This window comes from Sminthopsis crassicaudata, chromosome 2 (genome assembly GCF_048593235.1).
Source record: "Sminthopsis crassicaudata isolate SCR6 chromosome 2, ASM4859323v1, whole genome shotgun sequence".
NCBI lineage: Eukaryota > Metazoa > Chordata > Mammalia > Dasyuromorphia > Dasyuridae > Sminthopsis > Sminthopsis crassicaudata.
The window spans coordinates 264,965,633-264,990,518 of record NC_133618.1 but is presented as its reverse complement, the minus strand read 5'-3'; the positions used below and the strand labels follow the sequence as shown (position 1 = coordinate 264,990,518).

Below are 24,886 nucleotides of genomic sequence, written 5' to 3'. Positions count from 1 at the left end.
ATTTGAACTCTGAAAATTTCTAATTTGGGTTTAGATCTATGCAAAAGAAGCCTGCTGTTAGACCTTCCCTCAACTTCCCATCACCATGCTAGAGAAATTTCTTGATTCAGAGTGGTAAATTGAAGCTTCCTTATTGATCTGATATTCTTGCTCTTCAGTATTCTCCTGGCTAGACTAAATATTGAAAGTAAGATTCTGGCCGGCTAGCTTCCTCTTCTCAGACCAACAGGAATCTTTGATCCAGAACTGGGTAGTGAGTGACAAAGCTGCCAATTCTAACTTGTCCCTGTTGTAGTGCCCCAGAATGGATCTGAGCCAGTCTGTGTTTGAAACCACCTTTTGCTTCAATATACACCCTCTCCCTGAATGCTGAGGTGTATGCTCAGAAGCTCCCTAACCTCAGTGTCCTCATACCTCCTTATCTGTCTCCTTATGTAGAGCAGGGCTGGAGAAATAACTCACTATGGCTTTTTTTTTCTTTTCCTGGATTTCTTCCTCAAGGCTAGATCTGGTGTAACTTTTAAATCTGTTTAGAATAGTATGTGAATGGATCTCATCATCATACCACCACTGCTTCCTATCTATCTTTCATCTTGACTCTGACTTTTTTTTTTCAACTTTGTTATTTTTCATTTGTGGAATAAAACAAGAATTTCCATAGCATAGTACAATAAAAAAAATTAGTTCAAATGTGCAATAAAATTATCATACACCATACACCAGAACTTGTTCAGCCATTCACTGATGGGCAACCTTGCAGTTTCCAGTTCTTTGTCAGCGCAAAGAGAGCTATTATGAACATTTTAGAACATATAGCTTCTTTCCTTTTCCCACAATCATCTTTGAAAATAGACAAAGTACTGGTATTGTTGGGTTAAAGGGTATAGGTAATTCGTTAATTCTTTAGGTGTAATTCCAAATTGCTATCCAAAATGGATCAGTTCATAATTTCATCAACAATGAATTAATGTCCCATTTTTTCTATATCCTCTTCAACATTTGTCATTTTCCTCTTCTATCTTTTTAGCCAGTCTAGTGGGTGTCAAATGATACCTCAAGGTTGTTTTAATCAGCATTTCTCTGAACAATAATGATTTAGAACATTTTTTCATATGGCTATAAATTGTTTTGATTTCTTCTTTGGAGAACTACCAGTTCATATTCTTCCACCATTTGTCATTGATGAATAACATTCATATAGATTTGACAAACATTTTAGATATGAGACCTTTTTCTGAAAAAAACTGTCTATACAAATTTACCCCCAATTTTCTACTGTCCTTCTGATGTTGGCTACATTTGTTTTATTTGCATTTTTATTTATGATTAAAATTAAATTAAATTATTATATTATATACATTATATTATCTAAATTAATTAAAAAATAAAACTTTAATTTAATGTAATCAGAATTATTATTTTTATATCTAACTTTGCTCTCTATCATAGTCATTTATAAACTGTTTGCTTATCCACAACTCTGATAAATAATATGTTCCAGGTTCTCATTTTCTTTTAAAATCTTTAAGGCTCATGTGTCTACTTTTATCTTACTTTAGTAAATGGTGTGAGAAACTAGTTCATGCCCAATTTCTATAATACTGCTTTCCAGTTTTCTTAGCAAATTTTACCAAAAGAACAAATTCTTGTCCCAAAAGCTTAAGCTTTTACATTTGTCAAATACAAGGTTAATGTGTTTATTTGCTGATATAAATTGTATGTCTATTCTATTCCATTGACCTAGTGTTTATTTCTTAGGCAGTACAAGATAGTTTTGATAATTACTGCCTTATAATATAGTTCTGGTACTGCTAAATCTCCTTCCTTTACAATTTTTTTTCATTTTTCTTTTGATAATCTTGTCTTTTTATTTTTCCAAATGAATTTTGTTATTTTTTTTTCTAATTCAGTAAAATTTTTGGTCAATTAAGTGGGATAATGTTAGATATGTAAATTAGTTTGGGTAAAAGTGTCACTTTCTTATATTGGCCCAACATATCTGTGAACAATAATATTTCTTCAAATTATTTAAATCTGATTTTATTTGTATAAATTTTCAAAAGGAATTTTGTTTACATAGTTCCTCGGTTTGTTTTGATAGTTATACTCCCAAATATTTTATACTGTCTAGAGCAATTTTAAGTGGTGTATTTTTTTACTATCTCTTCTTGCAGAATTTTGTTTGTGATATATAGAAATGATTATGATTTATATGGATTTACTTCATATCCTGATGCCTTATTAAAATTATTGCCTCAACTAACTTTTTTAGTTGAATCTTTGGGATTGTCCATAAATATCATATTAACTGCAAAACAAGATAGTTTTATCATTCCCTGTTCTGATTCCTTCAATTTATTTTCATTTTTTTATTGCTATTGCTATTATGCTTCTTGTTTCTGAAAGACCTATGATGAAGCATGTTGCCCTTCCTGAGAGAGAGGTTTTGGATATGAGGTACAAAGATATAAATTTTTGGACATGGGCATTGGGTATATAAGTTTTGCTTGATTGCTTATTTGCTATAAGAATTTGGGGTGAGGGGTCAGAGCCAAAATGGCAGAGAGGACACACAATTCTTTCTGATCTTCTTCCATGACCCTTAGATTAATTAACAAATCCAACCTTTGAATTAGCTCTGGGCCAGCAGAATCCACAAATATTGGGAGTGCAACAAATTACCAGCAAAAGATAATTTCGAAGATTGGCAGAAAAGGTCCCTTTCAGTCAGGCAAGGAGGGAGGTGGGCCAAGTTCAAGCAGGTTGAGCACAGGTGCCAGTGCAGACAGCGTAGAGCTGGTGTGGTGCAGACTCCAAAGGGTGGCAAATCTATGGGGAGGAATCTACAGCAGTGTTGGCTACTCTGCCCTGGCTGCAAGCCAATTGATCAGGAGAGAAGTTATAAAACATCCAACATAAGCATAAAATGTAAAGAGTGAACCCTGAAGCACCAGAATCTCACGGGACCTGGCCATGTTCACCCATCACCTGGAGTGAATCAGCACTAACTCAGCACAGCTGCTGCTGCTTATAGAGGAAGCTCGGAAAACCTCCCCTGTCCTAAAAGCAGACCTTAACTTTTTTTTTTTTTTTGGTGAGTAAAAAAGCAAAAAGAGCTCTGATCATAGGTAATTTTTATGGTGAAAGAGAACAGATTTCAAGCCCTGAGGAGACTAAAAGCAGATCATCTCCAGATGAAGCAAAAAAAAAAGATGATATAGCCTGATCCCCATCACACAAGGCTCTCCTAGAAGAAATTTAAAAAGGATCTTAAAAGAGAGCTAGAAGAAAAATAGGGAAAGGAAATGAAAACTTTGCAAGAGGGTTTGGAAAAGTCATATAACTAATTAAAAGACAGATTTGATAAAAATGGAAAAAGAAAACAACTCCCAGAAAGATAGAATTTGTGAAACGGGAAAAGAAAATAACTCCTTAAAAAACAGAATTTGTGAAATGGAAAAAGAAAATAACTCCTTAAAAAACAGAATTTGTGGAAAAAAAATTCCATAGAACAAAACAACTTGTTTAAAAATTCAATTGGACAAATATAAAAAGAAGTTTAAAAAAAAAAAAAAAAGGTAAATGAAAATAATTCACTAAAATACAAAACTGAATAAATGGAAATGAATGACTCAAAGAGACAAGAAGAATAAGTCAAACAAAACCCCAAACATGTAAAACACCTAATTGGAACACCTGCAAAATAGCTCCAGAAGAGACAATCTAAGGCTCCCTGAAAATGGTGATGAAAAAAAGAGCTTAGACAGTATTTTTCATGAAATCATCAAAGAGAATTGCCTGCTTGTCATAGAATCAGAAGGTGAAATAGCCACTGAAAGACTTCACTGAACAATTCCTGAAAGAGACCCCAAAATTATAACTCCAAGAAATATTGTGGCTAAATTTCAGAACTATCGGACCAAAGAAAAAGTATTACAAGCAGCCAGAAAGAAACAATTCAAATACCTAGAAGTCACAGGATTACCCAGGATCTAGTAGCTTCCACCTTAAAGGATCAAAGGGCCTGGAATCTGATATTCTGAAAGGCAAAGGAACTTGGAATGCAGCCAAGAATAATTTACCTTAATAAACTGAGCATTTTGTTTCAGAGAAGAAGATGGACATTCAATGAAATAGGTGAATTCCATTTATTTCTGATAAAAAGACCAGAGCTAATTAAAAAAAAAAAAAAAAAAAAAAAAAAAGAATTTGACCTCCAAATATAGAACTCAAGAGAAGCATAAAAAGCTGAAAAGAAAAGAACTCTTGAGAACTGTATTTCTGTTATGGGTATACATAGAGAATGCAGGTGTAATCTGATTTTACTGTTATAACATAAAAAAGAAACTAGAAGTGAAAAGGGGATTGTACAGAAAAAAAAGAGGAAAGTGGAAGTAAAATGAGGGAAGTTACTTCTCAGGAAGAGGCAAAGAAAACCTATTATAATTGAAGGAAATAAGGGAGGGTGATGAACATTGTGTGAATCTTACTCTCATCAGATTTGGTTCAAAGAAAGAATATTAGTTATTTTGGTTTTACCAAGAAACTTCTCTCACCTTATAGAAAAGTGGGAGGGTAAAGCAGAAAGGGGAAGGAGTAGGATAAATAGAAGGGAAAACAGAAATAGTAGGGGAAAGGCATAAGAAAGGGGGAGGGTCTCTAAAGGGGGAGGACTGCTTGAGACAAGTAGTGGTCATAAGTAAAATACTGAGAAGGAGGGGAAAGGGGAAAGGGAAAAAGAGAAATATAATCTGGGGTAATAAGATGGCAGGAAATACAGAATTAGTAGTTTTAATCATAAATGTGAATAGGGTGGACTCTCCCAAAAAACCATAAGCAGATAGCAGACTGGGTTGGTTAAAAGCCAGAATCCTACCATATGTTGCTTACAAGAAACACATTTAAAGCAGAACAATACATACAGAGTAGAGGTAAAAGTCTAGAGCAGAATCAGTTATGCTTCAGGTGAAGTAAAAAAAGCAGGGGTAGCCATCCTGATTTCAGATCAAACAAAAGCAAAAATTGATCTAATTAAAAGTTACCTTCCTTACCGTAGGGCACTATATCTTGCTAACGGGCAGCATAGAAAATGAAGCAATGTCAATACTAAACATATATACACCAGTATATAGATACTATACCAAGTTATAGTATCTAAATTACTAAAGGAGAAGTTGCAAGAAGTAAAAAAGAGTTGCAAGAAGTAATAGTCAGCAAAACTATAATAGTGAAATCTAAACCTTGCTTTCTCAGAACTAGATTAATCGAACCACAAAATAAACAAGAAAGAAGTTAAAAAGGAAAACAGAATACTAGAAAAGTTAGTTATGATATATCTTTGGAGAAAATTGAATGGAGACAAAAAGGACTACACTTTCTTCTCGGTAGGTCATGGAACCTATGCAAAAATTAACCATATATTAGGCCATAAAAGACCTCAAAATCAAATGTAGAAAGGCAGAAATAGTAAATGTATTTTTTTTTCAGATCATGATGCAATAAAAAATTACTTTTAATGAAAGGCCAGGGAAAAATAAAAAAAGTAATTGGAAACTAAATAATCTTATCCTAAAGAAAGAATGGGTGAAACAGCAAATCATAGACACAATCAGTAATTTCATCTAAGAGAATGACAATAATGAGACAACATATCAAAATTTGTGGGATGCAGCCAAAGTGGTAATAAGAGGAAATTTTATATCTCTAGAGACTTATTTGCATAAACTAGAGAAAGAGGAGGTCAATGAATTGTGCTTGCAACTAAACAAACCAGAAAAAGAACAAATTAAAACCTCCAACCAAATACCATACTTTACCAAGTCCCTTTGCCTTTTGGAATATCAGATTCCAGGCTCTTTGATCCTGGAAGCTGCTAGATCCTGAGTGATCCTTATTGTGGCTTCTCGGTATTTAAATTGTTTTTTTTCTGGCTGCTTGTAATATTTTTTCCTTGGTCTAATAGTTCTGGAATTTAGCCACAATATTTCTTGGAGTTTTAATTTTGGAATCTCTTTCTATAGGTTATTGATGAAATGCCTTCTGTTTCTATGACATCTGGGCAGTTCTCTTTGATGATTTGTCTAGGCTCTTTTTTTCATCATGTATTTCAGGGAGTTCAATAATCCTTAGATTGTCTCTCCTAGATCTATTTTCCAGGTCGGTTGTTTTTCTCATTAAATATTTTACAGTTTTTTTCCTATTTTTTCATTTTTTTGATTTTGCTTGACTGAGTCTTGCTGCCTTATTGAGTCATTCGTTTCCATTTGTTCAATTCTGAATTTCAGTGTGTTATTTTCTTCATTTACTTTTTTTTTTACTTCTTTTTGTATTTGTCCAATTAATTTTTGAATAAGTTCTTTTGTTCTATGGAATGTTTTTTTTTTTTTTTTTAAGAAGTTATTTTCTTTTTCTATTTCACAAATTCTGTTTTTCTGGAAGTTCCTTTCTTTTTCCATTTATCAAATTTATGTTTCAATGAGTTATATGCTTTTTCCATTTCATTATGTCTGTTTTGTGTTGCCTTTTCCAAACTCTCTTGCAAGGCTTTTATTTCCTTTCACTGTTTTTTTTCTAGTTCTCTTTTAAGATCCGTTTTAAGTTCTTCCAGGAGAGCCTTGTGTGATGGGGTCCAGGTTATTCCATCTTTTGGAGCTTCATCTGGAGACAATCTGCCTTTAGTCTCCTTGGGATTTGAAATCTTTTCTTCTTTTTCACCATAGAAGCTGACAATTGTTAGAGTCCTCTTTACTTTTTTACTGATTTTTTTTTTTTTTAAGTTAAGTTAAGGTCGGGCTTTAGGGCAGAAGAAGTTTTCCAAGTAACTTCAGCTTCACTGAGTCAGTGCTGATTCACATCTCATGCTGGATCTGCCACATGAAGTCATCAGCAATGCCCCAGGGCTCTGTGCTGTTTGCCCTGCTGTTTGTGGTCAGAATCTGCTCAGCACCCTGAGACTGCACTGCTCTGGGACTCTGAGCTATCTGCACTGGCGTTTATGGTTAGCTGCTTGGGCCTCACTATCTCTCTCCCACTTTCAAATGAAACAGATCTTCTCTGGTCTGCTTTCTCCCCCCAACTCTCTGCCCCACAAGTCACATCACTATACTGAGACTGTTCTGCCCCAGTTCCCAGCTCTGTCTGCGCTGGCTTTAGTTGTCAGCTGTTTGTGCTTTGCTGGCTCTCTCCTGTTTCCAATTGAAACAGACATTTTTCTTCTGCTGATAATTTGTTGCACTCCCAATATTTGTGGGTTCTGTCCATCCAGAACTAATTCAGAGGCTGGATTTTGTAATTATTGTGAGGGTTTATAAAAAAGGTCAGAGAGAAACATGTGTCCTCTCCGCCATCTTGGCTCTGCCCCTGGAAGTCCACAATGATCAATTCTAATGGATGTGTCTGTCTTTAACAATGAGATGATTCAAACCAATTCCAGTTATTCGGTGATGAAGAAAGCCATCTACACCCAAAGAGAACCGTGAGAGCTGAGTGTGGACCACTACGTAGCATTCTCACTCTTTCTGTGGTTGTTTGCTTGCATTTTGTTTTCTTTACCAGTTTTTTTTCCCTTCTTGATACAATTTTTCTTGTGTAGCAAGATAACTGTATAAATATGTATACATATATTGGATTTAACATATATTTTAACATTTAACATGTATTGGACTACCTGCCAGCTTGGGTGGGTGGGGAGGAGGGGATAATTTGGAACATAACCCTTTGCAAGGGTCAGTGTTGAAAAATTACCCATGCATGTATTTTGTAAATAAAAAGCTTTAATAAAAATTTAAAAAAAAATTTTTATTGTTTTTTTCCCTATAATTTGCTGTTGTTTTCATACTGGACTGACTTTTGATTTTCTTCTTCTCATTGTTTATCACAGTTCCTACAGAAGAAGCTTAATAAACATTTATATACTGAATAAACTCTGTCTACTGAAATTTTTCCTTTTTCTGAGGCTCTGATAAGATACCATTTTTTTCCTATGCTAATTTTCTTTGATTCTTATTTCTCCCTCTGAAAAAGATCATCCCCTCTCATTTTTCATGAAGCATTTATGTACTTTTACCTCTGTCATAGTCTACCTTGCATCCTAATTATGTGTGTGGTACAATATTTCTAAAGTTAGTGTCTTGAAGGAAGAAAGTTAATTTGAATCATCAGTATCTGTCATGGCCATATGGTTTATGGCTGTTAAATTAACTTGAATTATTAAATAGAATGTTTCAAAACAAGAAAAATTCATAATTTGGTTGACATACAATGCAAAAGAAAAGGAGCTCACCCATGCTACCCCCCGGGTCAAATCTAATTACTAATACTCTTTGCTAAGTATGTGGACTTTTTGATCAAAACAATGTCAAATATATAACATAAGCTAAAAAGAGTGGTTAGAAAGCTTCTTTTGATTTTAGAACCCATGAATTTATCAAATATCTATTTAATAAAATTACTCATCCCTAAAAACCAAAATTCTGAAAAAAAATCTCCCATTTTTTGGTCAGGGTTAAATCCAGATAAACATCTTGGGAAAACACTGGATCAAGTGGAATCTGATCTCTATGAGGTAAGAATTACTTATGGTTGTTCAAAATATGTATTTTAAAGGAGAAAAAGATGTGCTACTCCTTGCTAAAATTAACTTCACATTAAAAACATCAGAAAAGCAAGTTTTAAGTTTCTAATGTGCAAGTTAAGTCTTATGAATTATCAACAGTCCACTTGGCCTGAGGCCAAGAGAGTAAATTTTACTATGTAGTATGTTATAAAATTTGCTTTTTCCCTTGCCATTCTAAGAACTATTGTTATTATCTTGGGAAATGTGGAGAAACTTGGTGAATATTATATATGGTACTTAAACAATTTTCAGCAAAAATAATATTAAATATCTTTAAGGCAATGTCATTGTTATTTTTCTTTATCCTTAAAAATTAAGTGCTAAATCAATTATTATTAAATTCTCTTATATACAAGTAAAAATTATATAAAGTAATTATATAAAGTAAAATTATATACAAGTATTTTATGTTTTTATCTTAATGCTAACCAAAGTTTTAGAAGTACTATACTTATCTTAATATAGACTATTTACCGCTTAGATTTCATTTTATGAAACTAAAGCATGACCATAATAATAATGAGTGATATTTTTCAACATACCCTGTCATGGTTTGCTTTTTCTACTCCTCTGGTAAGTAACCTTACACATATTAAATACCAATTTTAGTTACTTAATTTCATCTATTGTTAAGGGCCATGCTTATGTGAAGGGGTAGGTCATTTCTCCAAGAGCCTCCACAGCTGTGAATCATAACATCTGAAGGAGTTGCAGGGCAGCCTTTTGCTGAGTTGTGGACTGGGAATGAAATATATTGGAGGCAGAGGGAAGAGGAGAGAGATCAGATAGCACAATGGTGGCTCAGTGAAGAAGTCAGAGAACATCAATTGCCTCTCAGCCTCCTTGTATCATCCTCTCACATGAAGAGATCCATTCTGCAGGTCTGGGTTGGGTCTCCAGCAGCCACTGACAGGTGGCTCCCATATCACAACAATCTATAAAATGGATATATAATGGGAATACATTTCTGGATGTCAGAGAGGACGTGTCTTTCTGAGCTCTCCTCTACCCTCAAAATATTTTAAAGAAACAGCCTCTGAATTATTGCTTGACTATCAGAACCCACGAATATTGGGAGTACAACATATTACCAACAGAAGATAATCTTGAAATTCACCAGAAAAGGTCTGTTTTTGTTTGTACACGCAGATGGAATGGGTCTGGGCCAGTCACAGACTCAGGCAGATAGGCAGTGAGAGCACAGAGAACAGCTCACACTGATCGGGGAAGAGGGAGGGAGTGGGTGGGGGGAAGGAGGGGTATGGTCTCTGCCTACAGAAAAATCTGTGGGGACAACTCTACTACAGTGTTGACTATTCTGCTCTAGCAGCAAGCCAGTAGATCAACAGAGAAGCTATAAACACAGAAAGTAAAGACTATAACCCCAAAATGCCTGAGTCTCTTGGGACCTGGCCACACCCACCCAGCACTTGGAGGGACTCAGCACAATCTCAGCTCAAACGCTAATCCCAGTATAGCCGCTACCTTCTGCTGCCACTTCACTGCTACTTCCTGTTGTCTGCTGAGGAAGCTCTGAAACCTCTCATTGCCCCAAAAGCAGACTGCAGCTTTTTTGTTGTTGTTAAAATGAGTAAAAAGGCAAAGATGGCTCAAACTATAGATAACTTCTGTATTGAAAGAGAGATTTAAATTGCTGAGTCAACTAAAATAGTTTGTCTCTAGATGAAAACCCCAAAGTGGATATGATCTGGTCCCCACCACATAAGACTCTCATAGAAGAAATTTAAAAGCCTTTTAAAAGAGAGCTAGAAGAAAAATGGAGAAAGGAAAGAGGGTCTGGATAAGCCATATAACTCATTAAAAGATATAGTAGAAAAAGAAAACAACTCCCTGAAAAACAATTTGTGAATTGGAAAAAGAAAGCAATTCCTTAAAAAAATAAAATTGGCAAAACGGAAAAAAAAAAAATTCCATAGAACAAAACAACTCATTTAAAAACTCAATTGGACAATTATGAAAATATAATATTAATGATAATAAAAAAGTAAATGAAGAAAATCCATTAAAAGTCAGAATTAAACAAATAGAAATGAATGACTTAAGGAGACGCAGAATCAGTCAAGCAAAACCAAAAAAAAAAAAAAAAGAAAAAAATAGAAAAAATGTTAAATACCTACTTGGGAAAACAACAGAACTAGAAAATATATCTAGGACAGATAATCTAAGGATTATTGGACTTCCTGAAAATCATGATGAAAAAAAGAGCCTAGACACTATTTTTCAGGAAATCATCAAAGAGAACTGCACTGAGGTCATAGAATCAGAAGGCAAAATAAATAATTGATCAATCACCTACAGAAAGAGACCCCAAAATTAAAACTCTAAAAAATATTGTGGCCAAATTCCAAAACTATGAGACCAAGGAAAAAATTCTACAAGCAACGAGAAAAAAAAAAAAAATTCAAATACTGAGGAGCCACAATAAGTATTACTCAGGATCTAACAGCATCCACATTAAAGGATCAAAGGTCCTGGAATCTGATGTTCTGAAAGGCTAAGGAATTTGGTACGTAGCCAAGAATAACTTACCCAGCCAACCTGAACATTTTCTTCCAGGGAAGAAGATGGATAGTCATTGAAGTAAGTGAATTCGATTTATTTTTGATGAAAAAAACAGAACTAAATAAAAACTTTGACCTCCAAATATAAGACTCAAGAGAAGCATAAAAAGGTAAAAAGAGCCCTTGAGAACTGTATTTCTGTTATAGGTATACAGGAAGAGTACATGTATAATTTGGTTTTACTGTTATAATATTAAAAAGTATCTAGAGGTAGAAAGGAAATTGTACCAGAAAAAGGGAAAAATGGAGGTACTAAATCTCATGAAAAGGCAAAGGAAACCTATTATATCTGAGGGAAAGAAGGGAGGGGAATTATCATAGTGTGAATCTTACTCTCATCAGAATTGGCTCAAAGAGAAAATATTAGACATATTCGGTTTACAGAGAAATTTCTCCAATCTCATTGAAAAGTGGGAGGGGAAAAGCTAAAAGGGAAAGGGTAGGATAGATAGAAGAGAATATAGAAATTATAGGGGAAAGATTTAAGAAAAAGGGAGGGACTCTAAGGAGGAGGGAGGGAGCCTAAAAAGTGAGAGCTGTGGGAGGCAAGTAGTACTCATAAGTTTAATACTGGGGAAGGGGGGAAGGGGAAAAAGAAAGAGAAAAGCATAATCTGGGGTTAACAAGATAGCAGGAAATACAGAATCAGTAATTTTAACCATAAATATGAAGGGGGTAAACTTCCCCATAAAGTGAAGGCAGATAGCAGACTGGATTAAAAGCCAAAATCCTACAATATGTTGTTTATAAGAAACACACTTGAAGCAGGATGATACATACAGAGTAAAGGTAAAAGCCTGAAGCAGAATCTATTTTGATTCAGGTGAAGTCAGAAAAGCAGGGGTAGCTATCCTCATTTCAGATCAAGCAAAAACAAAAATTAATCTAATTAAAAGAGATAAGGAAGGGCATTATATCTTGCTAAAGGGTAGCATAGAAAATGAAGGAATATCAATACTAAACATATACGTACGAAGTGGTATAACATCTAAATTCCTAAAGGAAAAGTTTAAAAAGTTCCAAGAAGAAATAGACAGCAAAACTATAATAGTGGGAGATCTTAAACTTGCATTCTCAGAACTAGATAAACCACAAAATATATAAAAAAGAAGTTAAAGAGGTAAATAGAACACTAGAAAAGTTAGATATTGTAGATCTTTGGAGAAAACTAAATAGAGAGAGAAAGGAGTACACTTTCTTCTCAGCAGTTCATGGAACATATACAAAAATTGACTATATATTAAAGCATAAAGACCTCAAATTCAAATGAAGAAAGGCAGAAATAGTAAATGCCTTTTCAGATCACTATGTAATATAAATGACATTCAATAAAAAGCCAAGGGAAAAAAGAAGAAAAAGTAATTGGAAACTAAATAATCTCATCCTAAAGAATGAATGGGTGAAACTGCATCTCATAGACACAATTAATAATTTCACTGAAGAAAATGACAATAATGAGGTGACATACCAAAATGTGTGGGATGCAGCCAAAGCAGTAATAAGGGGAAATTTTATATCTCTAGAGGCCTACTTGCATAAAATAGAGAAAGAAAATCATTGAATTAGGCTTACAATTAAAAAAGCTAGAAAGAGTAAATTAAAAACCCCCAAACATTAAACTTGAAATTCTAAAAATAAAAGGAGAGATCAATAAAATTGAAAGTAAAAAAATTAATAAATAAAACAAGAGTTGTTTCTATGGGGAAAAAAAAAACCTATAAAATAGATAAACCCCTTAGTAAATTTGATTAGAAAAAGGAAAGAGGAAAATCACATTGTTAGTCTTATAAATGAAAAGAGAGAACTTTCCACTAATGAAGAGGAAATTAGAGCAATAATTAGGAGTCACTTTGCCCAATTTGATGCCAATAAATTCGATAACTTGAATGAAATGGATGAATACCTTCAAAAATATAGCTTGCCCAGATTAACAGGAAGGAATAAATAAATTGGTTAAATTGTCCAATTTCAGAAAAAGAAATGGAACAAGCTATTAATCAATTCCCTAAGAAAAAAATCCTCAGGCCCAGAAGGATTTACATGTGAGTTCTACCAAACTTTTTTAATTTAATTTCTTTTTTTTTTAAAATTTTTATTTAATTTTATAATTATAACTTTTTTTTTGACAGTACATATGCATGGGTAATTTTTTACAACATTACCCCTTGCACTTACTTCTATTCAGATTTTTTCCCTTCCTCCCCCAACCCCTTCCCCCAGATGGCAGGCAGTCTTATACATGTTAAATATATTACAATAGATACAATATATGTGTGTGTAGAACCGAATTTCTTGTTGCATAGGAAGAATTGGATTCAGAAGGTAAAAATAACAGTTTACACTCATTTCCCAGTATTCCTTTTCTGGATGTAGCTGATTCTGTCCATCATTAATCAATTGGAATTGGATTAGCTCTTCTCTATGTTGAAGATAACCACTTCCATCAGCATACATCCTCGTACAGTATCATTGTTGAAGTGTATAGTGATCTTCTGGTTCTGCTCGTTTCACTTAGCATCAGTTGATGTAAGTCTCTCCAAGCCTCTCTGTATTTCTCCTGTTGGTCATTTCTTACAGAACAATAATATTCCATAACATTCATATACCATAATTTACCCAACCATTCTCCAATTGATGGACATCCATTCATCTTCCAGCTTCTAGCCACTATGAAAAGGGCTGCCACAAACATTTTGGCACATACAGGTCCCTTTCCCTTCTTTAGTATTTCCTTGGGATATAAGCCCAGTAGTAGTATGGCTGGGTCAAAGGGTATGCACATTTTGATAACTTTTTGGGCATATTTCCAGATTGTTCTCCAGAATGGTTGGATTCTTTCACAACTCCACCAACAATGCATCAGTGTCCCAGTTTTCCCACAGCCCCTCCAACATTCATCATTATTTGTTCCTGTCATCTTAGCCAATCTGACAGGTGTGTAATGATATCTCAGAGTTGTCTTAATTTGCATTTCTCTGATCAATAGTGATTTGGAACACTCTTTCCTTTGAGCGGAAATAGTTTTAATTTCATCATCTGAAGAGAAACAATAGGTCTGTTTTGGGGGGGATGGGGCTGGATGGTATTAATGGGCTTCCTCTACAGACTGGGGGTAGGGCAGCAGAGAGTCACTAACAGAACAGCAATGACTGTACTGAGTCTGCGCTCTGAGGCTCTGAGAACTCGCTGAGTCAGTCTAGGTGGGGGTTGGGGTGGCCGGTTTCTGAGAGACGCTGGCTTTCTGGGGTTTTAATCTTCACCTCCAGTGTTTACACCCTCTCTGCTGCTCCTAGCTTGCTGCCAAGACAGAGTATCCACATTGGGGAAAAAGTCTTTTTGCAGAAACGGCAGAGATCGTACCCCTCCGGTCTGAGCTGTGTGAGCTGCCTGTTTCACTCTGGCTTGCCTGCCACCAGTCTGCGCCCAGTCTGATTGACCCGACCCCGAGCAAACACAGATCTTTTCTGGCGACTTTCAAGGATGTCTTCTCTTGGTGATTATTTGTGGATTTCTTTCTGGGTCAAGCATTAAGTCTGAGGCTTGTCATGAAGTAAGTTCTGAGAGAAAACGAGGAGCTCAAGCAGTTGATTGCCTCCACGCCACCATCTTGGCCGGAAGTCGAAGGACCAAACATTTAAAGAACAGTTAACTCCATTGCTATATAAACTATTTGAAAAAATAGGGATTGAAGGAGTCCTAACAAATTCCTTTTATGACACAGACATGATACTGCTACCTAAACTAGGTAGGTTGAAAACAGAGAAAGAAAATTATAGACCAGTCTCTCTAACGAACATTGATGCAAAAATCTTAAATAAAATATTAGCAAAAAGATTACAAAAAATCATCGTCAGGATAATACACTATGACCAAGTAGGATTTATACTAGAATGCAGGGCTGGTTCAAAATTAGGAAAACTATTAACATAATTGACTATCGCAATACCACATTAATAAAAACCATATGATCTTCTTAATAGATGCAGGAAAAGCCTTTGATAAAATCCAACACCCATTCCTATTAAAAACAGTAAAGAGTATAGGAATAAGTGGACTATTTAAAACCATCAGTGAGCATCATATGTAATAGTGATACACTGCTACTATTCCCAATAAAATGAAACAAGGTTGCCCACTATCACCATTATTATTTAGTATTGTATTAGAAATGCTAGTATTGGCAATAAGAAATGAAAAAGAGATTAAAGGAATTAGAGTAAGTAATGAGGAAACCAAATTATCACCGTTTGGTAATGATATGATGGTATGTTAGGATTCTTACAAAGTGCTAAGTCGGTTGTCTAATTTAGCATGGTACTTAACAGTTCTCTATTTCAGAGTTCACACCTTTCACACCTTTATAAGTGCATATAAAAAGACAAGCCCACTGGAAGCTCCAGGAATTCAGAGTCAAGATTCATTCCCATTTCCACCTTTATGCTGGCTGGAGACATTTGGACAAGAGCTCTCAGGTGCCAAGGAGAGAGAAAGGCCTCCAGAAAACTAGCTGATTCCCAAGTTAAGGATATAAGATTTTGGAAGAAACAATAAAGAATTTGGACTTTAACTCCTGGCTTCATTTGGGGTGATTTTTAAAACTGAACTGAAACCAAGGCTGTCTCCAGAAGCTCCCCAATAAATCTCTTCCCAGAGAACAATTACGACTTAGAGAAGAAAACATTACAATGGTATACTTAGAGAAGCCTAGAGATTCTACTAAAAAGTTATTAAAAATAATCCACAACTTTAGCAAAGTTGCATGATACAAAATAAGTCCACATAAATCATCAGCATTTTTATACATCACTAATAAAATCCAACAGCAAGAGATAGAAAGAGAAATTCCATTTAAAATAACTGTCAAAATTATAAAATATTTGGGAATTTATCTCCTAAGAGAAAGGAGTTATATGAGCAAAACTACAAAACACTTTCCAAATATAGTCAAATCTAAACAATTGGAAAAATATTAAGTGCTCTCAGATAGGTTAAGCTAATATAATAAAGATGACAGTACTACCTAAACTAATCTATTTATTTAGTGCTATACAAATCAGACTCCCAAGAAATTATTTTAATGACCTAGCAAAAAACAACAAAATTCATCTGGAAGAGTAAAAGGTCAATAATTTCAAGGGAACTAATGAAAAATAAAATAAAATTAAGGTCTCCTTCAAAATATTATGAAATTGTCCTTAACATAAGCCATTTTCAGTATGTTTCATCATCCAAAACAACATGTTTGAAGAAAAGCCAACAGTGTCAATATATATGTGTCATATGTACAGATAGTGTTTTCACATACCTTATATTTTTAATTTATTTATCATAGTTAATAATGATTTAGTGACTCGAAGGGGTTCTTAAAATAATATTTTCTTATTGTATATAGTGTTTTCTTGGTTCTGCTCATTTCTTCTACATCATTTCTGCAAATCTTTCCTTGCCTAAGATCTTTGAGTTCCTCATTACTTATAGCACAGTAATATTCCATCACAACTATACACCATAATTTGTTCAACCATTTTCCAATTAATGAATATTCATACATTTCCAGTTCTTAGTTACCACAAAGAATTTCACATTTGAAATTATTATCCATTAATTTGCTAGGGTTTTTTTTTCCTCTCTCTAAGAATTTGAGATCATGTGTCTATGACAAACTTCTTAAATATATTCACTATTTGCAGCAATTTGGCTTAGATGGTTAATAATAAGTAAATATTCCCAGGAAGATAAACCAGGTATGTGAGAGAATCAATCCTAATTTTATGGATTGAATAAAACATTCTTAGATTTGGAATACTTTTTCAAATCATGTTATATTAGTATGTTTTTTCCTACTACACACATGCACACATGCATATGTATGCATTTATATGTACACAAAGTAGTTATTTACTTATTTGTAAGTCTTGACTTCTAGAATATTATAGTTATAGTAGTACTTCACAGCCCATTTACCCTGTTTCCCCCCTCCTTGTACAAGGTGAATGTTATGTGTTTACTGAAAGAAAACATAAAATAAATCTAATTGGCCAATTCTCTTAGAGCCCAATGAATCTGACAACAAAAGGAAAAAAAAAGATAAATCTTTCTATTCTTTTTCTCTTATACATAGCGTATGTGAATTCTTCAATTTAATACCTATCATGATAACCTGCATCACTGCCCAAGACAAATCAGATATTTTAAAGTGCTTAGAGCAGCTAATCTTTTTGAGTAATGTGATTAACCATATCAGTAAGATGAAAGAATAACTATAACTCTTTTAACTTGTTAATACAATTCTCAGAAATTATTAAGGAACTTCACAGTAAAATAGATATAATACCCCAACTCTAAAAATGTTGTTTCTATGTTAAATGCTAGAAATAATATTGAAAAAATCTACCAGGTCTTTGGTGATTTATGGTATAGTATCAAATTTTGCATATATGTGTTAAGTTTAAAATAAAATATTAAGATTTTCTTTATAGACACATCAAAATCATTCCCCTTATTTTCTAAGTACCTTCTCATATGAAGTTTAGATGAGCATAAATGTATACATGAATGAAGTAACATTATACATATGAAATCCCTATAGAACATCTACCCTGCTTATAATGGACATAATAACATCTAATATGAAACTTCCCAATATAAGTCTTAAGATCATAGATTTAAAACAGGAAGGGATCCATTCTCTTAATGGCCATTTGCTTGAAACTCATCATTTTACAGATGAAGGAACAGAAGCACAGAAAGGTTAAAAGAGTTGCCCAGTATCTTTGGCATCTTAGGTAAAGTTTGAAGCCAAGACTTCCTGGCCTCCAAATCCATTGCCTTATCCAAGACATCTTGCTTCTTCTTTATCTTTAAAACCTTTGCAATTGAATGGACCAGAGGTTATATGTAATTAAGACATGTTCTGTTTTTATAGTTACTCATTTAAAGGCATCATAAGTTTTTTACTATATAAATTATTGAACCAGTTACCTGAGTTCAAGTTCCTAGTTTACCATTAATTAACCTTAGACAAATAATTTATTCCATTTATGCTAAGGTTCATCTTATCTATAAAGTAGGCAAAATACAATTTGACTTTTCCAACCTCAATAGCGGTACAACTGTGGGAACTCCCTTCTTTTCCACTGCCACTAGAGTCAACTTTGGTGGTAAAGGTGAAGGAAATCATGGATTGATGATTTCTTGCTGGTGATTGTAAAGGAAAAGACAAAGGAAATTCCTGGAAAACACATCAGAAAATATATTCTGAAATCCAGATGTTATACATGCAAATGAACTTTTAGACCATAATTAAAAGATAACATAATGGTAACACAGTTTGTTGGATTCAGGCCCTCATTAACTTTCATATGAACTATTGTAATAACCTAATAATCAGAGTTTTTTTAACTAGTATAAATGTTACTTTCTATACATAATCTTGCTTAATCTTCTCCAATTAGAAATGATTTCTCCAGAATTTGTTTTCATACTGGTTATACTCACTTATACTCTAATTTGAAATATGTATTTCTGTATAACATGGCTTATCTACCCTGTCAACAATTATGAGTTCTTTGAGGTCATAAACTATATTTTTCTTTACAAATAAATACTGTTTTGCAAACAGTATTCACTTAACAAGTATTTGTTTTATAAATAAAATGAAATTAATGAATAAAAGTTATCTGTTCATAATCTCACTTTGTACTTGAAAATTCTCCTATATACTTAGAAAACAGGAAAAAGCTTCACTTATCTACTTTATAAGAATTTAAATATCCTCAAGAATGAAATATAAAAACCTCAACATAAGCCTCTTCCCCTGAGAGTTTGAAAAAATTCAGACATAGAAATATGAGACTGTGTGTGGAAAATGCTGACATGAGTCTTAATACTGCACATAGTTCCTGACAGTTAACTTTATAACTTTTTTCAAAACATAAGTTAAAAGATATTTTCAGGAGTGAATTTTCCAGTTTTTCCCTGACACAGCCATTCTGTAGTCCTATATGTGGTATACTAATTCTTTATTGAAAGTTTAGTATTTATTATTTGAGAAACAAGAATAAACTATCTTTGTCATGACAGATTTACATATTTGAACGATGAGACTATTTAGAGTTGACTGTTAGGGCTTAAAAGGGGTGAGGTTGTGATGAAAGGAATTTTAAAAAACCTTTAAGTAAATTAATAAATAGATCTTGGGTTTAGAGATAAAATGTTAAAAGTCTAGTATCTAAACTACACACACACACACACACACACACACACACACACACACACACACACACACACACCCCTATACATGATGTGCTATATAAACTAGTATCTAATATAACCTCATGTTACAGAAGAGGTGAATGAAGATCCAGAAAAGGTAAATAATACAGTTAGGAATTGAAACTAGGTCCTCTTACTCTAAAAACACTGTTATTCATACTCCCAAGAAAGAAAAATGTTCTGTTAATAGTTGTTAGTACCATCTTTTAGCTACTTGTGAAAAAAATTAATTACAAATTCCATAATTTCTTAGATCATCATGATTTAGGAATTATCTTTGCTTCCAAAGTTTATTATCAGTATATTTACAGTAAGACATCCATGTTCCCCATCCATTAAATTCCATGCTAGTAAGAGACTATGTGTTAATTGTCCTTGTATCTCACCTAGCACTTTTCTAAAATGCTTTGCACATAGTCGGGAAACAGTAGAGTTTTTTAATTGAAATCAATGGAATTATTTTCATTGGATTGGGTCATGATGTAAAACTTCTTTTAAAAATACAAGCCAGGAAATTTCCCCCACTGCACTTTGTATAAGTAGTAGAAATAATTTTCTGCAAACTACCATTAAAATACTGACCTCTGCCTGTCAGTTGTACTTTTGTAGGTATTATTAGTAATGATCCAATTTGTACTAGTTACAGTCAATTGCACAACTAAAGGAACTGTCTCTGGCCCAAGACAAAGTATGCTCAGGTTCCCAAATGAAAACAAGAAGTATGATTTTTTGAAAAAAAATCATCCATTGGATCTCTCCTTGCTAGATAGGTTGAAGAGTTACCTCTGTATGCACAGAGGACAAGAAGACTTTTTTTTTTCCTGTTGGTTGTTAAAGTCACTTGGATTTTGCTCATCTTTTATGTGACTGGTCTTAGTCCAAACTCTGCTGTTATCTTTGTTGTTGGTCCTTCTTTCTTCATCTTGCCAAATGTTTTATTAAAGAGGTCCTAGTAACATTTCTAGAATACTGTCCTTTTATATTCTTTCTAAAATAGGTATATCCCTTGAGAGGATTTCCCCCCAGAATGGGAAGCTACTGGTTTCATTTATCTTTAATTTCTATAATGAGACTGTTCTGTCTTGTTATATAAAATTTAGCCCTGTTAATGAATAGCCTGAAAGGCATGATAATTGGCATATAAAGTGGTGGACTGAAGAAGTGCAGTGGAGCAAAGAACTTCATCACCACTAGACACACCTGTCAATAATTCTGTCCTCCTGGGATGTCCAGACCATAACAACTTGGATGCAGTTCAGCAGGAAGATAGTTGAACTAGACTATTCAGCTTTAAAAAATAACTCTCTTGGGCAGATACCTTGCTGACATAGAGTCATTAATCAATTCTTCTGGTGTTTCCACAGTTTTATTCCAAGTATACCTTTCCCCAGCTTTGAAGCTACTTTTTTTTTTTTTTTCATTTAATTTGCTTTTTTCTCTAGCTGTTTGAATAACCAGTTACCTCTGGTCAAGTTAATTCTACCAGAAAAAGTTAAGTACTTATGTGCAAAGGGCTATGCTAAGTGTTAGGTATATAAAGACAGAAATAAATTAGTTCCTACTCTTAAGAACTGTATATTCTGTTGAATATGTAATTTAACCACAATAAACCACTTTTTTTCCTTGCATTTCAGCTTAAGACCCTTTTCTCCCATTTCATTTCCTCTTAGCCTGTTAATCACCATTGATCTGCTTTTCTTTATATCTATTGGGGAATTTTCAGGATTTTTGGAACAAAGCAAGTTGTTCCTGAACTATAATCTCCATATCTGGCCATTGTGATTTCTGGGGTTTTTTTGTTTTTTTTAGGGTTGAGCTGCTTCCTGTGTCAGTGGATCATGTTGACCAGATCTTCTAGGGAAAATATTTTTTTTTTTGCTTTTTAAATAAATATATATATATATATGTATATATGTGTGTGTGTGTGTGTGTGTGTGTGTGTAGAAGAAATTATGTTCATGAGTGTCTTTCTTTACTTCCTTGTAAATTGTTCTTTTGTTCTCTACTGCTCACCTTTGTTACTTTTTTTTTTCCCCTTCATCCCCTCACCGGACCCCAAGCAGGCTTATAGTTAAGAAAGCATATATTTATATATACATATTTATATATATATATATACATGTTTATATTTATATATATATATATATATGTATATATATATATATACATACACATATATATCACATAAGCCCCTCCCCTCCCACACACACACATACCTTTCCTATCCCTGCTGACTTTTTGCTTTAATTCTGTTTTTTACCTTGCTTTGCTATTACTTAATCTCCCCCTACCCCCATCTTCTTCTCTCACCCTCTGCTTCCCTGTCCCCCCATCCCTCTCCCGTTTCCTAATAGATTTTGAAGAGTGGTATACTCTTCATGGTAGATATGTAGTGTTACCTGTTTAACAATTCTTGATATGAGTAGATTTTCAGAACTGTGAGGCCTCTTCCCCTTTCTAATGTCTCTGTTTATTTTTCCTCAGTACCTCATTTGTATTAATTACTATTTTTACTTTAACTCTGCCCCAATTTTTTTTTGAGCTGCCCTATTGTTGATGTCAATCTTAAACATATGGTATTCATTTCCCATTAAAAATAAATAAATAAACAAACAGTTTGTCCATATTGAGTTCCTAGAAATTTATCTTTGATGTTGGCTCTTAAATATTAAATTTTCTATTGGAATTGGTGATACAAAGTCCTGAAAAATCTGTAGGTTTGTTGAATATCCATTCTTTTCTCATTCAGTATTATAGATAATTTTGCTGGATATGATATTTTTTACTATAGACTTTGTTCTTTTGATTGATAATAGATATGATTCCAGGATCTGCAGTCTTTTTTATTGTAGCTGCTGATAAATTCAATTCTAATTGTAATTTCTAAATGTACAATTCTAATTGTAGCTCCAGCTTATTTGAATTGGTTTTTTGTTTGTTTGTTTCTTGCAAAATTTTCTCTTTGATCTGGGGGTCTCAAAATTTGACAGTAATGTTATGTGTTTCCACAGAAAATCTCTTGTTGATGTGATATGATGATGGGTGGATTTTTTTTTTTTCTATTTCCACTTTTTCCTCCTGTTCTATCACTCCAGGACAAATTTCTTGCATTATTTCTTGAATTATTATGTCAAGGACCCTTTTTTGATTGCAACTTTTAGTCAATCCAATTATTGTTATATTTTCTCTTCTTGATCTCTTCTCCAGATCTGTCACTTTTCTTATAAAATGTTTCACATTCTGGTCTATTTTTTCATTCTTTATAAATCTGTTATTTCTTGGTGTCTCATAGCATCACTGACTTTCCCTTTCCTAATTTCAATTTTCAAAGTTATTTTCATTTTTGAGACTCTTTATCTTCTTTTCTGGTTGGTTAACTTTTTTTCTCATAATCTTCTTGCTTTTCTTGGATGGTTTTTATTTCATTTTAGTTTTAGTTTTTCCTCAATGTCTCTCATTTTTAATTTTTTGAATTCTATAAATTCTCTCTGGGCAGAGAACCATTTCACATTACTCCGTGGGGTAAAAGCTTTTCTTCCTTCAGGATCCTCCTCTGAAGATGAACTCTGTTCTTTCTTGTTCCCAGAATAGGTTTCTGTGGTGGGTTTTGTTTTGTTTTGTTTTGTTTTTGTTTATTTACTTCTTTACTAGTTCATTAAAAAAAATATATATATATTCGTATAAGTACCTCTAATACTGGGGTGGGGAGATTGGTGCCTCTGGCTTCACTTCAGCTCTCCCCTCTGACCAGGAACCCCAAATCAAGAGCTCCATTTTCATCAAGAGCAGGTAGCCAGCAGTGTCCCTGTCCCACTACTTCTGCATTCATCCAATGCTAGTTCCTTCTCTTCCAGTGCCATGTCCTTTTTTTGTTTGTTTGTTTAAATTTTATTTATTTATAATTTTTTTGACATTATATATGCATGAGTAATTTTTTTAGTAACATTATCACTTGTATTCATTTTTCCAAATTATCCCCTCCCTCCCTCCACCCCCTCCCCCTGATGACAGGCAATCCTATAAATTTTACATGTGTTACAGTATAACCTAGATACAATACATGTGTGTAAATACCATTTTCTTGTTGCACATTGAATATTAGATTCCGAAGGTATAAGTAACCTGGGTAGATAGACAGTAGTTCTGACAGTTTACATTCACTTCCCAGTGTTCCTTCTTTGGGTGTAGTTGTCTCTGTCTATCATTGATCAACTGGAAGTGAGTTGGATCTTCTCCATGTTGAAGATATCCACCTCCATCAGAATACATCTTCATACAACATTGAAGTGTACAGCGATCTTCTAGTTCTATTCATTTCACATAGCATCAGTTGATGTAAGTCTCTCCAAGCCTCTCTGTATTCCTCCTGCTGGTCATTTCTTACAGAGCAATAATATTCCATAACCTTCATATACCATAATTTACCCAACCATTCTCCAATTGATGGACATCTATTCATCTTTCAGTTTCTAGCTACAACAAAAAAGAGCTGCCACAAACATTTTAGCACATACAGGTCCCTTTCCGCTCTTTAGCATTTCTTTGGGATATAAGCCCAATAGCAGCAATGCTGGATCAAAGGGTATGCACAGTTTGATAACTTTTTGGGCATAGTTCCAAATTACTCTCCAGAATGGCTGGATTCTTTCACAACTCCACCAACAATGCATCAGGGTCCCAGTTTTCCCACATCCCCTCCAACATTCATCATTATCTTTTCCTGTCATCTTAGCCAATCTGACAGGTGTGTAGTGGTATCTCAGAGTTGTCTTAATTTGCATTCCTCTGATCAGTAATGATTTGGAACACTCTTTCATATGAGTGGATATAGTTTCAGTTTCATCATCTGAGAATTGTCTGTTCATATCCTTTGACCATTTAACAATTGGGGAATGGTTAGATTTCTTACAAATTAGGGTCAGTTCTCTATATATTTTGGAAATAAGACCTTTATCAGAACCTTTAGCTGTAAAAATATTTTCCCAATTTGTTACTTCCCTTCTAATCTTATTTGCATTAGTATTGTTTGTACAGAAACTTTTTAGTTTGATGTAATCAAAATGTTCTATTTTGTGATCAATAATGATCTCTAGTTCTCCTCTGGTCATAAATTCCTTCCTCCTCCACAGGTCTGAGAGGTAGACTATTCTCTGTTCCTCTAATCTATTTATGATCTCATTCTTTATGCCTAAATCATGAACCCATTTTGATCTTATCTTGGTATATGGTGTTAAGTGTGGATCCATATCTAATTTCTGCCATACTAATTTCCAGTTTTCCCAACAGTTTTTTCCAAATAATGAATTTTTGTCCCTAATGTTGGTATCTTTGGGTTTGTCAAAGACTAGATTGCTATAGATGTACCCTTTTTTGTCCTTTGTATCCAATCTGTTCCACTGATCGACTGGTCTATTTC

General features: G+C 33.8%; 1 protein-coding gene across 3 annotated transcripts in view; it reads left to right on the top strand.

Annotated features, from left to right (window-relative positions):
* The window catches only part of DPH6 (diphthamine biosynthesis 6), a 454,085-nt gene that overhangs the window by 150,359 nt on the left and 278,840 nt on the right, over positions 1-24,886 (top strand). For all 3 annotated transcript variants that reach the window (XM_074289213.1, XM_074289214.1, XM_074289215.1), the window contains exon 6: positions 8,502-8,563. In XM_074289213.1, coding sequence (XP_074145314.1) covers positions 8,502-8,563 — 62 coding nt within the window. The remainder of the gene's footprint in view (positions 1-8,501; positions 8,564-24,886) is intronic.